Source organism: Rutidosis leptorrhynchoides, chromosome 1, assembly GCF_046630445.1.
Source record: "Rutidosis leptorrhynchoides isolate AG116_Rl617_1_P2 chromosome 1, CSIRO_AGI_Rlap_v1, whole genome shotgun sequence".
NCBI classification, from domain to species: Eukaryota; Viridiplantae; Streptophyta; class Magnoliopsida; order Asterales; family Asteraceae; genus Rutidosis; species Rutidosis leptorrhynchoides.
In genome coordinates this window covers 50,708,869-50,728,074 of record NC_092333.1, presented here as the reverse complement: position 1 = coordinate 50,728,074, position 19,206 = coordinate 50,708,869, and the positions used below count along the sequence as shown (strand labels likewise).

At 31.1% G+C, this 19,206-nt stretch overlaps 1 protein-coding gene across 1 annotated transcript; it reads left to right on the top strand.

Moving 5' to 3' along the window:
• Nucleotides 1–3,102: 3,102 nt before the first annotated feature.
• On the top strand, nt 3,103–4,793 carry LOC139867448 (uncharacterized). Its single transcript, XM_071855845.1, has 3 exons — nt 3,103–3,358; nt 3,481–4,197; nt 4,387–4,793. The coding sequence occupies exons 1-3, from the start codon at nt 3,103–3,105 to the stop codon at nt 4,791–4,793; spliced, it is 1,380 nt and encodes a 459-aa protein (XP_071711946.1).
• The last annotated feature ends 14,413 nt before the right edge of the window (nt 4,794–19,206 follow it).

The window sequence follows — 19,206 nt, the reverse complement described above, 5'->3', positions numbered from 1 at the left end:
AGCCAAAGTAATCATGATGTTGGACTAAATATTAAAGACGGGGTAATTGGGCTTTGTACCATAATTGGGGTTTGGATAAAAGAACGACACTTATGGAAATTAGACTATGGGCTATTAATGGGCTTTATATTTGTTTAACTAAATGATAGTTTGTTAATTTTAATATAAAGATTTACAATTGGGCGTCCCTATAAATTACCATTTACACTCGATCGGACACGATGGGCGGAGTATTTATATGTACGAATAATCGTTCATTTAACCGGACACGGGAATGGATTAATAGCCACTAGAATAATTAAAACAGGGGTGAAATTACATTCAAGGGTAATTGGTGTAATTGCTAACAAAGTAGTAAAACCTTGGTTTACACGCAGTTGATAACCTGGTGTATTCATTAAACAAAGTATTAAAACCTTGTTACAATTCGAATCCCCAATTAGTTGGAATATTTGACTTCGGGTATAAGGATAATTTGACGAGGACACTCGCACTTTAAATTTATGACCGATGGACTGTTATGGACAAAAACCAGACGGACATATTAAATAATCCAGGACAAAGGACAATTAACCCATGGGCAATAAACTAAAATCAACACGTCAAACATCATGATTACGGAAGTTTAAATAAGCATAATATATTTTATTTCATTTTTTTTCTCGTACTTTTATTTATTGTCATTTCAATTATTGTTATTTATTTTATATTGTTATTTAAATATCGTCATTTACTATACGCTTCGCTTAAAATATAAATCGACAAACCGGTCATTAAACGGTAAAACCCCCACTTTTATATATTATTATATATATATTTATATATTTTTGTACAAATATAATTATATAAAAATAAGTGTTTCATAAGCCCGTCTCCCTGTGGAACGAACCGAACTTACTAAAAACTATACTACTCCGCGACTAGGTACACTGCCTATTGTGTTGTAGCAAGGTTTTGGTATATCCATTTTGTAAATATTTAATTAAAACTTGTTAAATTTTGTAGCATTCCGTATTAAAAATATAGTATATTTCGTAACCCCACGCTACACACATCAGCGAGGGGTCACGGGTTCGAACCTAGGCTGCGTCAAATTTTAAAAAAAAAAAGAACTTACACTATGAGGTAGTCATTTTAATCTATTATTTCCTTATTATCATTATTATTGTTATTATTATTATTATTATTATTATTATTATTATTATTATTATAAATTATTGTTGTTATTGTGTTATTGTTATTATTAATGTTATTGTTATGATAAGTAATGCTATTATTAACATTAATATTATGATTATCATTAATATAATTATTATTATCATTATCATTATTACTAGTATATATTATTAGCATTATTATTACTAGCCTTATAAATATTATTATCATTGATAATATTATCATTTTAGTATTGTCCTTAAGTATTATTATTATTATTATCGTTATTAAAATTATTATTAAATTTATCATATTATTATTATAAGTATTAATAATAATACTACCAATTTTATCATTTAAGAATTATTACTATTATTATTATTATGATTATTATTATTATTATTATTATTATTATTATTATTATTATTATTATTATTATTATTATTATTATTATTATTATTATTATTATTATTATTATTACACTTATCATTATTTGTTATTATTATTATTATTAAGTAATAAAATTTTTATTAGTATTAGTATTATGAATATTAGTTATTATTGTTATTACTGCTAATATAAGTAGTAGTTACCAACTATTATTATCATTATCATAACCCTAGTTACAATTATAATTATTGTTATTATTATTGTTATTACTAATATTATTTATATAAATACTTACAAATAACAAACTATCGATTTTTAAATATAACATTAAACAAGTATGGATACATTAATATAACTATATAAATATTAACGATTTTGGATATAAACACAAATTAAATATATAATATATAAATTAAGATATGATAAATTGTTCGATTACGATTATATGTTTTAATATAATATATATATATATATATATATATATATATATATATATATATATATATATATATATATATATATATATATATATATATACAAATGATATAGGTTCGTGAATCCGAGGCCAACCCTGCATCGTTCAGTTGTTCAATGTCGTCATATGTATTTTTACTACAAAATACAGTATTGTGAGTTTCATTTGCCTTTTTACCCTTTATATTTTTGGGCTGAGAATACATGCGCAATTTTTATAAACGTTTTACGAAATAGACACAAGTAATCGAAACTACATTATATGGTTGAATGATCGAAGCCGAATATGCCCTTTTTAGCTTGGTAGCCTAAGAATTAGGGAACATCACTAATTTTGAGAATTAGTGCACGCCTAATTGACGCGAATCCTAAAGATAGATCTATGGGCCCGACGAACCCCATCCAAAGTACCGGATGCTTTAGTACTTCGATGTTGTTTTATATCATGTCCGAAGGATTTTCCGAAATGATAGGGGATATTCTTATATGCATCTTGTTAATGTCGGTTACCAGGTGTTCAATCCATATGAATGATTTTTGTCTCTATGCATGGGACGTATATTTATGAGAAATGAAAATCTTGTGGTCTATTAAAATTATGAAATGATTATTTATGATAAACTAATGAACTCACCACCCTTTTTGGTTGACACTTGAAAGCATGTTTATTCTCAGGTACGAAAGAAATCTTCCGCTATGCATTTGCTCATCTTAGAGATATTACTTGGAGTCATTCATGACATATTTCAAAAGACGTTGCATTCGAGTCGTCGAATTCATCAAGATTATTATTAAGTCAATTATAGATGGATATATTACGAAAGAGTATGCATGTCATCAACTTTCAATGTAAATGAAAGTTTGTCTTTTAAAAACGAATGCAATGTTTGTAAAATGTATCATATAGAGGTCAAGTACCTCGCGATGTAATCAACTATTGTGAATCGTTTATAATCGATATGGACTTCGTCCGGATGGATTAGGACGGGTCACTTCAAACTACAAAGTATCTTAAATAAAAATGGAAAGTCATTAGCTGATTACCCAGATCTGCCACAACCCGACCAATCTTTGCTAACTCAGATGGACAATCGTTTGATTCGAGAGGAATTAAACTACAACATAATAGAATTGCAAACGTTACATGCCACCCTTTTCAACACTCTCAACCCAGAACAACTAGCAATTTATCACCAAGTTATGAATGCTGTCCTTACAAAACAAGGCGGACTTTTTTTCTTATACGGTCCCGGTGGCACTAGGAAAACATTCTTATACAATACCGTCCTTGCAAAATTAAGATCTGAAAAAATGATTGTTCTGGCAGTTGCATCATCAGGTATATTTAACTACTTGCAACGTTATTTATAAAAATACTACCCACACTTATTTTTAATTTTCAATTTTAATACAAAACTTTCATCTACCTGCACATCCCTGACTAATAACCATTACACATAGGTATTGCTTCCTTGCTTCTGCCTGGAGGGCGGACATCCCATAGCAGATTCGTGATCCCACTCGAATTAATGGAAAATAGCACATGTGGTATAAAACATAACACACATTTGGCCGCACTACTTAAAGAGGCGAGGTTAATAATTTGGGATGAAGAGCCAATGACTCAAAAATTTGATTTCGAAGCATTGGACAAAACTTTAAGAGACATTTTAGGTGCTAAAGATGAAACAAATAGAGCCAAGCTATTTGGCGGTATGCCTATTTTACTAGGCGGGGACTTTAGGCAGATCCTCCCAGTGATACCAAAGGGCAAGCGACAGGAGATTGTTCATGCATGTATTAATAGATCTGATTTATGGCAGCATTGCCACCTCCATACCCTGTCACGCATCATGAGGGTGAACGAATACACTACTGATGGTCAACTTGATACTCGCAAACACGAATTCAACAAATGGGTACTTGATATTGGAGAAGGTAAAGTCCCCACAACCTCTAAGGAAGGAGATGATGAACCAACATGGATAAAGATTCCGGACGAATTCATTGTGAAATCTGAAAACCCTCCCATTGACACAATAGTCGATGTCATATTCCCAAATTATATCGAAAGGCAAGAGGATGAAGAGTATTTGCGTGAACGGGCTATTTTAACGCCAAGGAATGACGATGCGTATGAGATTAACAAACATATGTTCAAGAAATTACAGGGTACAAGTAAGACGTTTAAAAGCTCTGACGAAATTTACAAGGGCTCAACTGACGCCATCGAACAACAACACTCATACACGGTAGAATTCTTAAATAAACTTAATTTCCCTGGAGTCCCCCCCCCCCCCCCACACAAACTAAAGCTCAAAATAGGCTAACCAATAATGTTGTTACGAAATCTCTGTCCAAGTGCAGGACTGTGTAACGGAACCCGACTTATCATAACTGCATTTCAATTTTTTCTTCTCCAAGCTCGAATTATTACTGGGTCCCATGTCGGTAAATCTGTGATCATCCCACGTATAGTTCTCACTTCCACCGAATCAAAATGGCCCTTCATCATGCAACGAATACAATTTTCAGTCAGGCCCTGTTATGCAATGACAATTAATAAAAGCCAAGGCCAATCACTAAAATTTGTCGGCCTCTACCTGCCAAAACCTGTTTTCAGTCACGGTCAATTATATGTTGCCCTTTCAAGAGTCACCGACCCCGCCGGTCTCAAAATAGTAATGCTGAATGATCGGGAAGAACGCTTAAGAGATCACACAAAAAATGTAGTCTACAAGGAGACTTTTTTCAACTTGACCAACACCTTATAAGGTTAGTAGTAAATTGTTCTTACAATCCAACAACTGACTAATGGTATATAATTTTTCAAACCTTTCTCTACTACTAATATATCAATTATCATTGAATTTATTTTCAGGGAAAGGAGCAAAAATGTCTACGCTATTGTAACATCCATCCACGACAAAATAAGAAACAACTATTATATCAAATTCGAAGCTTCTCTGTATCATTAATAATATGGAATGTAAAAAACTATTACTAAACAATGCTCCTACATTACTGTTTTATTTTCAATGCACACTATGTTTGTTTATCTCATATACACAACTTCCATTTACTATTCAATGTCCACAACCCTCAACACCATATGAAAACTCGAACTACGATAAGCACGCCGTATAAGTATTCGTTCAACGCACGGGCATTGCACCTAGTATATATATATATATATATTTAACATGATGAAATGATAATTAAGTATCTCATTAAGTATATTAACAATGAACTATATACATAAAATGAGACTACTAACTTAAGGATTTCGAAACGATATATACACGTAAGGATTATCGTTGTAATAACGTCTTAATATTTATATATCGTATTAAGATATATTAACACACTATGTTATCATGATAATATAACAATTTAACATCCCATTAGATATAATAACAATGGGATTAATTACATTTAACAAGGTCATTAACTTAAAGGTTTCGAAACAACACTTACATGTAACGACTAACGATGATTTAACGACTCAGTTAAAATGTGTGTGTATATATATATATATATATATATATATATATATATATATGTATATATATATATATATATATATATATATATATATATATATATATATATATATATGTATATATATATAGTGTATTAAGATGTATTAATACACATTTGAAGGACTTCAATACATATATCAAAACACTCTTAACAAAAATAATCACAATTGTATTCCCATTTGTTTTCATCAAGAATTCTACTCGTATTCGCTCGGTATTTGCACTCGTATTATACTCAGCTTCTAGATATATTTACTATTGGTATATACCAATAAAAATCTGCTCCTTAGCAGCCTTAAATGATTAAGGAACATGTGGAACCAACCATTTGTCAAGTAGCATGAATTATTTAGCAAGAAAACAAAATTAGGAATCTTTTCTTTCTTTATAAACTAAAAACGTTTTTATGCATACACACCATTTCCTCATTCCATTTTCTCATACTTACTCTCCCAATTCTCTCTCAAAATACTTCTAACTTCATACTTGATCATCTTCTAGTATTTTCCCCATCATTTAGCTTCAATTACAAGCTTTAATCATCATAAAAACAACCTAGAATCAAGAAGTTGCAAGATTACTTCCAATCTTTTTAATCCAATCCAACAACTCATCAAAGATCAAGAACTTTCATATAATCTCAGTAAATTTTCATTCTTAGTCAAGGTAATAATCATATCCAAGCTTTGGTTTAATTCCTATAAACATAACTACCTTAAATCAAGTAGTAATTTTACTTGAACTTGTTTTCGTGTCATGATTCTGCTTCAAGAACTTCCAAGCCATCAAAGATCCTTTAAAGCTCAAGTTATTTTCTCATCATTTCCAGTAGGTTTACCTACTATACTTGAGGTAGTAATGATGTTCATAACATCATTCGATTCATATATATATAACTATCTTATTCGAAGATTTAAACTTGTAATCACTAGAACATAGTTTAGTTAATTCTAAACTTGTTCGCAAACAAAGTTATTCCTTCTAACATAACTTTTAAAATCCACTAAACACATGTTCTGTATCTATATGATATGCTAACTTAATGATTTAAAACCTGTAAACAAGAAGAACACCGTAAAACCGGACATACGCCGTCGTAGTAAAACCGAGGGCTGTTTTGGGTTGGATAATTAAAAACTATGATAAACTTTGATTTAAAAGTTGTTCTTCTAAGAAAATGATATTTCTTATGAACATGAAACTATATCCAAAAATCATGGCTAAACTCAAAGTGGAAGTATGTTTTTCAAAATGGTCATCAAGATGTCGTTTTTCGACGGAAATGACTACCTCTTTCAAATATGAATTGTAACCTGTAACTCTGACTATAAACCACTAATTTTTCAGTTTAGTTCTAAATACTACAGTTCATTATGAAACCATAGCAATTTGATTCACTTTAAACTGAGTTGTAATGAATATTTGGCGAGCAAAACAAAATCTGCTAAAATTAACGTTGTATGGACGAAATTTATATTGTAAAAACTATATTAACCATATCCTTGCTAACTTTTCCTATATATAGTTGGACATGTTATCATTAGTATAACAAAATATTATAATCTTAGTTAATTCCGAGATTGTATATATATATATAATAATCTTGGTACATTCCATGACAATAAGTATACAATACGTTTTGATAAATCCTAAGACAATAAGTATACAATACGTTTTGATAAATTCTAAGACAATACGTATACAATACGTCTCTGGGTTGATGCAAAGACAATACGTATACAATACGTCGTGGGGTAATTCTAAGATTATATATATACCGATTATTGGACTGTTGGACATTTCAGACTATTTTGGACTACTAACAAAGGACTACTAACATAAAAATGTTAAAAATTAATATATAAGTATTCTATGAACTTGTTTTATTTTATTCACATGTCGTATTATTATCTGAATCATTATTATTGTTATAGGTTCGTGAAGCCAAGGACGACGGCCATATTTTTAATAAGCTGAAAACTTATTATTAATATACTTTTACTACCGTGAGTATATAGTCCCATTTTTAAACTCTAAAAATATTTTGGGATTAGAATACATGCATTTTATGTTTTACGCCATAGATACAAGTACTTAAAATATATTCTACGTTGAGTTGTACCACCTTGCATATCTTCCCTAATAGCTTGGTAACTAATATTTACATGTTGTAAGAACATGTAAGCGCGAATCCTATTGATAGATCTATCGGATTTGACAACCCCAACCGGGCTAGTCGCTCTAGTATCGTAAACGGTTGCATAGTACTTCATTTTTACTACACTTGGTACAGTGTAGGGAGATTTAATAATAAAGGGAATATGCTACATTTATGGTTAAGTATGGTTACCGAAGCGCTCAACAACTTATAGAATATCTTTATTGAAATATTTATAACTATGAAATCTTGTGGTCTATATTTATATCGATGCTAGCTTTAAACCTATATATCTCACCAACCTTTGTGTTGACTGTTTAAGCATGTTTATTCTCAGGTCCTTAAGAAAGTCTTCCGCTGTTGCATTATCTGAGCAAGCTGTGCATGGAGTTTCATGCTTTTGTTTAAATGAAATGTTGCATTCAATAAAACCTTTGTCATGTATTATATTCGACTGTTATGTCACGTGTGTAGTATTTGAAAACCGATGTATTATGGGAAATATTTCTTAAATAATCGCTCACTTGTTTAAAACATGCATTATGTATAATAAGGGTGTGTCTTTTTATGAAACGAATGCAATATTTTCTAAAATGTATCATATAGAGGTCAAATACCTCGCTATGGGACCAATGAATAACGTACCGCATTTATAGTAATATGGACGAGTCGTTTCAATTACGAAACCCTAAACAACGGTTGCTAACCATGAAATTCATGAAACCCAAAAATGAAAAACCCAAACAAACGTCGTTTCAAATTGAAGTGGTTTATGAGCATGAAGTAACATTGAATGTTACGAGCATCAATTAGGATGTCATCATCATCAATTCACCTGCAAAATATTGAAGCAAGCAGTAACAGCAATTAGGGCTTAAGGCAAGCTGTAGCAGCGTTATTATTTTCTTGATGCAAGGCAAAAAAAGTGATTTCTACAAAAATTCGTTTGATACAAATTTGTTTGAAGCAAGCAGTTTAGACACCGTTTTTTTTCTTCAGATCCAAGGCAAATTCGTTCAGATCTGTGTTAACGATAAGGTATTTGAGACATTGTTCTTTATTGATTTTTACAAATTCAGTTTCTAAATGGAAGTATTTGATTTCTGGAAGTGTATTTTGTTTAAGCATACTTGAAGTGTATTTTGTTTAAGCGTTTTTCTTAAGCAAAACAAGGGGAAAGGGTTCACTTGAGTTTAAGTGTATTTTGTTTAAACAAAACTAAGAGGAAGAGTTTAAGCAAAACAAGCATAAAGTGTATTTTCTTTAACCATATTAAAGTTTTTTGTTTTAGATACGAGTTCAACATATTCATTAGCAAACTTGTTTTAATGTCACATCTAGAGTCATTTGTTGAAAAAATTTAGTGTAATCGAGAGATTTAATTTACACACTTGTAAATGGGTTAGAAGGTGCGGAGTGTACACCTATTAAGTGATAGATTACCCGGACCCAAAAGTGGTTTCTTCAAGTTGAGTTTTAGCCTGTTGTCCAAGTTAATTTTAGCTTGTTGTTCAAGTTAAGTAATAGCTTGTTGTCCAAGTTAGTTTTAGCTTGTTGTCCAAGTCAAAGTAAATATAGAAAGGATAATTCTTATTTATGGAAAAAATTATTATCTTATGAAAAGGATAATTATTTTTTATAGAAAAGATTATTATCTTATGACAAGGATTATTCTTATTTATGGAAAAGATTATTATCTTAACCACAAAGAATATTATGAAAGATATTTATGGAGAGTCAATCGGCCAATTGAATCAAATAAATCTTCTTTTATAATTACGGGTGACTATAAATACATAGATGATTATTCATGTGATGATACACAATACAAAACCCTAAATACTCTTTTGCAAAGGGTTCTTATTTTCTGTCAAAAACAATAACATCATTTCTGTCTTATCCCAAAGTGATATTCGTGTAACTCAATCAATTAAGGTCGAATAATTACTTTCGAAAAGTGATACCACGATTCAGTGATATATCCGGTTATCGATCATTTTACCCTACACGAAAATCTAAAAACTCCAACATTTTCTAATTTTGATATGTAGATCTGAAAAGAAAGGGTGCATTTGTTTATTATGGTTAGACAAAATTACTCCCGTCGTCCTTGAACTTATATCGAAATCACTGACGTCGTCCTTAAACTTTTTTTTTTGCTCACGTCGTCACTGAACTTTGAAAAAATAACGTGCGACGTCCTTCTGTCTACTTCCGTCTATTATTTCCGTTAAAGTCATCCCATGTGCTAGGCACATGAGGATATTTTCATCTTTTTATTCTTGTTAACCCCTTTATTCCTTTTTCCACTTTTAATTATCAGATTAGTTTCATTTTCAAAAAAAAAAAAAAAAATAATACAAAATTCACAAAATAAATATATCTTCCCACTGTTATTGTACGTTCATATACATCATAATCTCAAATTCGATTTCTTCATCTGGTGTTTCTAAACGATATCTGAGCACAAAAACGTGATCTTCAACATCAAACTAACATTCGATCATCATCAGATGCGATTAACAACAACGAATTCGTTGAGATTTGTTCCGTGTTCATCATAAACCGAAAACGTTTAACTTTTTGGTGATCCGAACAATATAGCAACTCTCAGATCGATTCGGGCACATATTTGGATTCCTTGATGTTTGTTTGTACTATAGAAACCTTCAAATCTCATTGAAATTTAACAAAAAATTCCAGATCTGACAGTCAACGTTCGAAGGTCCTCGGTCAACGTTTTAATTCAATTGATTTGGTGTTTTGCAGATGATGTTGATGATTGACGAATGCTCAGTGGTGATATTACAACGTTTTTCACGTGGAAACCGTAACCTGAAAGTGTTCGAATTTCAAAATCCGATTTCATGTTCATATGAATATTACGTTCCTGTTCTTCGAATGGATTTTGGTGGCTGTGTCATTATTAACCCCGTCGAACGATCGTGACCTTCATTTGGGGTTTGATTTTGATGTAGTTTCAGATTACGGAAGTCAGATCCGATTTGTTTTGATGTAGTTTCAGATCTTAAAATTGTTTGGTGTTGAATTTTGGGTTACGAATTCATTTTTGTTTAATTTGTGTTTGAGAGATTACGATTCCGGCCTGTTTCAATTTTTGTACGATTTTCTCTCTCTTTAATTATAAGAATTATCCTCCATTTACTGATTATACTGTTGCCAATTGTTTATCCCCTTGATTTATATTTGATTTTATATTTTAGTTTGGATTTGAATTTGTTAAGATACTAGCATTTATAATTTTGTAATGAAAAACATGAGAATGTTGGGTGAAGAAGAAAATAGGGTTTGTGAAAAATTGGGGAGAAGATGAAGATCAGGGAAGAAAACAAAATTACGTCGGTCGTCCTTAAGAGATAAAATGACAGAATTGGCCTCACATGTTTGGCACATGTTTTAGGTTAACAGAGGAAAGAGACGGAAACTAAACAGAAGGACGACGAACGTTATTTTTTGAAAGTTCAGTGACGATGTGAGCAAAAAAAAAAGTTTAAGAACGACGTCAGTGATTTCAATATAAGTTCAAGGACGACGGGAGTAATTTTTTCTTATGGTTATGGTTAGTTTTAAATTTTAAACAAATTAATTAGAGTTTGAATGTAATGTTGTCACACCAGAAAATCGAACTCCTAACCTCTAACAAAAAAGTATGAGTCATTAACACTTAATAACACAAAGATAGATGATGTAATTATTTTGCTGCTTTTTCGAATAAAATTTAAATAAGATACGCATATGGATGATGGAAGCTTCTGCCCAAGAAACTAAATGAAGATAATATACCTAACTTAAGCTTGTGTGGAATGTATCTTATCATGTGTGTTAATTAATTAATTAATTCCTTTTGTGTGTTTAATCCGATATATCATCTGTAATCAAGAAAGATTACGGAGTATATCTTTGGTGTACATTAAAGCTCCTTAATTTGAGTGTGAACCTACATTTGAGTATGTGTTCTTGGTGTACATCTCCCTGAAAATATTATGAGTGAATATGAATATGTTCTTGATATGATCTTGAATATCTTGATGAGATCTTGTAGATGCCTAAACTTCATTACCAGAGACAAATTTAGAAATTATAACATGAACAAAGCTAATAGTGTAAATTAACTACAAATTTTGTCCAATCAATCATGTTGCCAATTGTGCGGTATAATGAACTAATTAGTATATTTTTTCGAGAAAACTAAAACTTAACCAGCGAAGTACGGAGTATGAAATTGCTAGTATGTCATATGATTTCACATAATTACACTTATTCGGTTGTTTTATATTTGTTTTGAGTTGCTAACTAATGACATTATGTTTCATATATAAAGTACATTTTTCCTTTTATAGTTCTAATTTGTACGGAGTAGTTTTTATCACGTATTGTTTTATTTTGTGTTTTTTTGGTAGTTTCCTCGTTAATAATATATGAATCGATCGATTTCGCCCCTCCCATGAAAATAATTTAAAATCTGCCGAGGAGTGATACAATGCAATTATGAAATACAAGCTATTTTTTTTTCTTTTAACAGTAGTACGGATCACCAGAGGACTTAACTACTCACGCGTTCATCTCCTTGCAGTTGCATAACATGTCTCCAACTGCTGCTCAGAGTAATACAAGCTAGTTGCTACGTACTTCGATAACTTACATAAGCAATTAAGCAATAGCATGCATGAAACAATATAAATATAATGTAGAAACATGGATACGAAAGTTGCATTTGTACGGATGCATGCACCCTTTGTTTTTCACCAAAAAAATATGAAAAGAATTTAACCTAGCTTTTTGCTTCTAGAAATACAAATATAATTTTTAAATTAAATAATTATAGTTCAAATTCAAATTCAAATTCAAATTCAAATTCAAATATGATTTAAAGTGTCGACAAAAGAATTTATTCCCTGATCATTCAAATATGTTACATTGTGTACTTATATACGAATAGACTATACAAAATTATGACTTTATATATATATATATATATATATATATATATATATATATATATATATATATATATATATATATATACTAGTTTTATGAGCCCGTCCGTTGGACGGAAATTTTATATCTCAGTATTTAAAATCGTTAGTATTGACGATAATTAAAGATATTATCGATCAAATGTAGAATATAATTAAGAACATAAAACGTAAATAAAATAGAAACGTTACATGATAATCTTTTATGGAAGTTCTTGTAGAAGAGCCCGTACTTTGCATGGTATTTAAATTAATTATAAAATAATTATTAAATCGTATCTTATATATATACCAAGCGGGTTTTGAGACTTCAATTTCAAATTTAAAGTTAAAGTAAGGAATCGGATTTGTGTATTTGATATACCAATATTTAGATAATTAATATTATACATTATTTGATATAGTGTAAGTTATTATATAATATATTAAATAAATTCACACGTCAAGTGATATATCTATATCGAAAAATAAATTTTATTAAAAATATTACTCCCTCCAACCCATATTAATAGTCCACATATAAAAAATATAGTTTAAGAAATCTCGTTATTACATTGTTCTTTTTATTTACTTTACAATTTTACCTCTTACCTTTTACCTATCTTTTTTGTACTATATGCAAAAGTTAATGCCATAAAATAACTTCACCTTTTTATTCTTATCAATTTATAGAAGTGAGTTATTAATCTGAAACAACTCAAAATAAAATACTGAATATGGGACGGATGAGTACATAAGATATTATGCCAATTATATATATATATATATATATATATATATATATATATATATATATATATATATATATATATATATATATATATATATATATATATATATATATATATATATATATATATATATATATATATATATATATATATATATATATATATATATATATATATATATATATTTAGAATAATATATATATTTAGAATAATTCTCACTTTTCAATAATAATCATCATTATCTTAAATTTTGATATATTATATGGTTTTAATAAATAAAATGTTGTAATAACAACAAAGCTTACTATTAAAACATTGATTACGTAATACTGTATTATATTGATAAAATATTATATATTACCTAAAGATAACTATTATTAGATTATTTTGTCAATCCTTATTACATACAAATATTGTTATACTCCATGTATTAAATCATTGCTTATAAGTATTATTTATGGATAATCACGGGGTATTTTTTAATTAATAAATTAATTTGATTATTATATATTTATCTTTATCTTTTATTTAAGGTAACAATCACCGAGTTTCTATTAATTTAAGATCATTGCCAGATTTTATTAATTATTAATTTAATATTTAATCGGGTTTAATAATAGAGTGACACATAGGAAAATTTAAATTTGATTAATTGAGGAGATGACACATAAGCATAATGGCACATGCTTTATAATAATGTGTGTATATATATATATATATATATATATATATATATATATATATATATATATATATATATATATATATAGGGTGAGGATCCATGGAGAACCAAAGGTAGTAGAGAACCAAGAGAACCAGCGAAGATCGAGTTCAATCTGCACAGACTAACCTTCAATCTGCGTGCAGATGGAGTCAATCTGCATGCAGATTGAGTCAATCTGCTTGCAGATTGAGTCAATCTTGTAATGACCCGGAAAATTTCGACTTATTTAAAACCAATTCTCTATATGATTTAATATTATGTAAATATACATATATATACATATATATATATATATATATATATATATATATATATATATATATATATATATATATATATATATATATAATAAGATGTACAAGTAAAACACTAATTGCTACTGTAAAAATGACTTTGCTACAGTAAAACACTATTTACTACAGTAAAACACTATTTGCTACAGTGAACCGTATTTTGCTACAGTGCTACAGTGAAAACGAGGGTGTTTTACTCGACCAAAATCAGGAAACATGCCTATAAAAGGCAGTTTACTCGACGAAGTATTTACTTAATTTTTTTTTCTTCTCTCAAAATTTATATTTATATTATAATTATAATTTTAAATTTAATTTTAATAATAATAAGCTATATACGAGGGTGTTTTTAATTCGGGTTTCAAACCGTTTTAAAATAAGAAAATATTGGGTATTGTTCTTGAATCCAAGGCCAACCATACAGTCGTCTACCATCATTACGTCTACGCAATTTGCCTACAATATTGAGTCTCAATATTGAACCGTGAGTTTATAGTCTCCCTTTTTAAATACTTTAAATATTTTTGGGCTGAGAATACATGCAATTTATTTTAAATGCAATAAGACACAAGTACATACTAAATTCTACACTGAGTTAAACCGAAAATCCCTTAGCTTTGGTAACTAGTAGCTGCCAGTACATAGGATATGGACTGGTGGGCGCGAATAATTGTATATGGATCCATAGGGCTTGACATCCCCGTCCGAGCTAGAGCGCTAGCCTTTTAACGGACGTATGTTATTTGAGTTTAAGACACGTTGGTTTGCGTGTATTAAAACGAATGGGGTAATTATCACTATAGCGTTAAGTTTAGTTACCAAGGTGCTCTGTTACGTAGAATCTATTGATAAACTTTTGATGAAATCTTGTGGTCTATCTTTATATATGTTTATGACTCGAGCAATTAAACCTATAACTCACCAACATTCGTGTTGACTTTTTAGCATGTTTTATTCTCAGGTCCTTAGACTGCTTCCGCTGTGATGTGCTTGTTGCCTGCATGGAGTCTCTCATGCTTTGTACAAAGTTTATTGCATTCAAAATAAAACTGCGTTGTGTAATAAATAATTGGACTGTGATGTCAACCTGTAAATTAAAGACTTATGTATTTTGGGGTTTTGCTTATACCTAAGCACTCGCCCACATGTTTATAACTTTCTATGTTTAGAAAGTCACTTATTTTAATGAATGCAATATTTTATCAAAACGTATCATATAGAGGTCAAAACCTCACTGTGGAATCAATGATTAACGTGCCGCGTCAATAGCGATTTTGACGGGTCGTTACAGTTGGTATCCGAGCTTGAGGTCATAGGGAACCAGAAATTACATTAGTGTGTTTAACTGGTAATTGTTAGGATGCATTAGTGAGTCTGGACTATGACCATATCTGTTTTTACTGATTTTTGCTTATCATTTGATCAAAAATATTATATGTGATATATTTATATGCTAACGTAATTGTTGTTTCAATTATGTGATAGATGACTTCTTCTAATCCTATCATTATGTACGACTCGGAATCGGACACTGAATCTATTCTATCCACAACTGAAAAGGGCGTTCCAATACCTATTAAAGAAGAAATTGTGTTAGCCGGGGAATCTCAAATCCCGGTAAACCCAGAGGAGGTCCCAGCTCCACCCAACTCTAGTTTTTCGGAGCCACAGTATCGTTGGCATGGACCCATGATCCCTGGAGCAAACGAGGATCGTCCATTTCTAAACGAACATGGACATTGGGCCAGATACACCGCCGACGGGCGGGTTGTGAATATATTGCCTGGCAGATTTCGGTTCATGACCACCGGTACATATTCTCGTACACATGATGCAGATAGTTCGTCATCATATTCTCCTACACATGACTCAGACAGTTCGTAATCAGACAATATCAGTGAGGAAGAGGATTTCGCTAATGAAATAAAAGAAATCACTAAGGAGAAATTCCAACTTGCTATAGATAATAAAAACAACCACAACAATAAAATGTCATTAATTATTAAAAAGGAACAGGACCATTCGATCCGTAACCACCCTTATTGTATTAAACCCACTGAGGCAATGGGTACCTCAAAACCCCAACCAAAAATTAAATACACTGCCAGAATGTCTGTCGGACCATGTGCACACAAACAATTGGCAGAGAGAACCAAATGGGAAGAAGTTTCTGATAGTTCTGAATAAACGACCTCGCAACCATAAATCTTCCATGCGCTATTCTATTGCTTATGTGTGCTACTCTATCTTGTTATGTAAAATAAGCATATGTAAAATATCAGTATTGTATGGTATTGTATTATTTTGGTTTATTAATAATAAATGCATGGAATGATTATTTGTATTATTACTACTTCTTATTATTATTATTATTATTATTATTATTATTATTATTATTATTATTATTATTATTATTATTATTATTATTATTATTATTACATAATAATGTAGTAACTTGCTATAATTTTTCATAGTGGAATATTATTAGGATTTTAGTAGTTAATTCCTTGTACTAGCTATTATGTATGAACTTAACGGGTAGGTAATACCCTAGAAATAATTATAAAATGCTAATAAGAAGAAAAGGCTTTTATAATAATTGGTTCATATTATTAATATGCTACGATTAACTATTGACAACTCATTTTACCTATAATATTCTATATGATTAAATTATCTCTGTTGTGTTTATTGAAGAAACATGTCTCAAATGTCGGATGCTGAGTTCGAGGAACTAGTCGAGAAACATGTGAATGAAAGAATTGCTGCAGCCGAGGCAGCAAAAACAGCAGCCGAAGCAGTAGCCAAAGCAGCAGCTGTGAACACAAACTCACAAAACGGATGCTCATACAAAACTTTTCAAGGATGCAAACCACAGACGTTTAGTGGAACCGAGGGACCAGTTGGTCTAACCCGATGGTTTGAAAAGATGGAGTCCGTTTTCAAAATCAGTAATTGTGCGAACGGAGACAAGTCAAAGTATGCTTCGTGCACGTTGCAAGACGGTGCACTTACTTGGTGGAACAATTATACTAAAGCAGAAGGAATAGATATGGCATATGATATCTCTTGGGAAGAACTGAAAAAGATGCTAATCGAGGAGTACTGTCCTCGAAACGAGATCAGAAAAATGGAATCTGAGTTACGTAATCTGAAGATTTTCGGTGCGAATCTCAATAACTATGAAAAGCGTTTCATGGAACTAGCCTTGTTGTGTCCCGAATTGGTACCAAACGAGAAACGAAAAATAGAAATGTATATTGACGGTTTATCGATCAATATCAAAGGAAATGTTACATCGTCCAAACCGAATACGATGTAGGAAGCCATGACAATGGCACACCAACTCATGGACCAGATCACAGAGAGTTTGATTAAGGCACCAATTACCGAAGTCAAGACAACTGAAGGAAAGAGGAAATGGGAAGACTATAAGGGCAAAAGTACACAACTGAAGAAACAAGAAACTTTTAAAGGTAAACAAGATGAGGCAACTGCAAGTCCAAACTATAAGGGACCCCATCTGTTCTGCAAAAGATGTTACACACATCATGCAGGTTATTGCCAAGTGGTCTGTGATAAGTGCAACAAGAAAGGACATGTGGCGAAAGATTGTTATGCCACCGTTTCTGAAGTAAAGACAAAACCGACCGATGTCAAGAAATGTTTTGGATGCGGGAAGTCTGGTCACTTTATAAATCAATGCCCTGCTAAGGAGAAGAACAAAGAACCCGCACATGGGAGGCCATTTAATGTTAGTACCAGTGAAGCACGTGAGGATCCTAATCTTGTCACGGGTACGTTTACCGTTAATAATCAACTAGCTTCTATTATGTTTGATACGGGTGCTGATAGAAGTTATATGTGTAAATACTTTAGTTCTAAACTAAAATGTGCATCATTGCCTCTAGACGATAAATATACTATTGAATTAGCTAATGGTAAACTGATAAAAGCTGATAAAATTTGCCATGGTTGCGAAATAAATCTCGCTGGTGAAACCTTCAAAATTGATTTGATACCCGTAGAATTAGGAAGTTTTGACGTAATCGTTGGCATGGACTGGATGTCCAAAACAAGAACGAAAGTTGTTTGCGCTGAGAAAGAGATCCGCATCCCTCGAAAGGATGAAACGTCATTAATGATTTATGGGGAGAAAAGTAACTTGAAGCTGAACCTTATCAGCTGTATGAAGGCCCAAAAACTTATAAGAAAAGGTTGTTATGCTATTCTGGCACATGTAAAGAAGATCGATACTGAAGAAAGAAGCATTGATGACATGCCGGTTGTAAGAGAATATCCCGGAGTATTTCCAGAAGAATTACCGGGGCTACCTCCACACAGATGTGTAGAATTCCAGATTGATCTCATACCAGGAGCTGCACCTGTAGCCCGATCCCCATATAGACTTGCACCTTCAGAAATGCAAGAATTACAAGACCAGTTGCAAGAATTATCGGACCATGGATTTATTCGTCCCAGTTTTTCACCTTGGGGTGCTCCTATTCTGTTCGTCAAGAAGAAGGATGGATCTATGAGAATGTGCATAGACTACCGAGAATTAAACAAATTAACGATCAAGAATCGGTACCCATTACCGAGGATTGATGATTTGTTTGATCAATTACAAGGATCAAGTGTTTATTCCAAGATTGATATACGCTCCGGATATCATCAGCTGAGAGTGAAGGAAGAAGATGTTCCTAAAACCGCGTTCAGAACCCGTTACGGTCACTATGAGT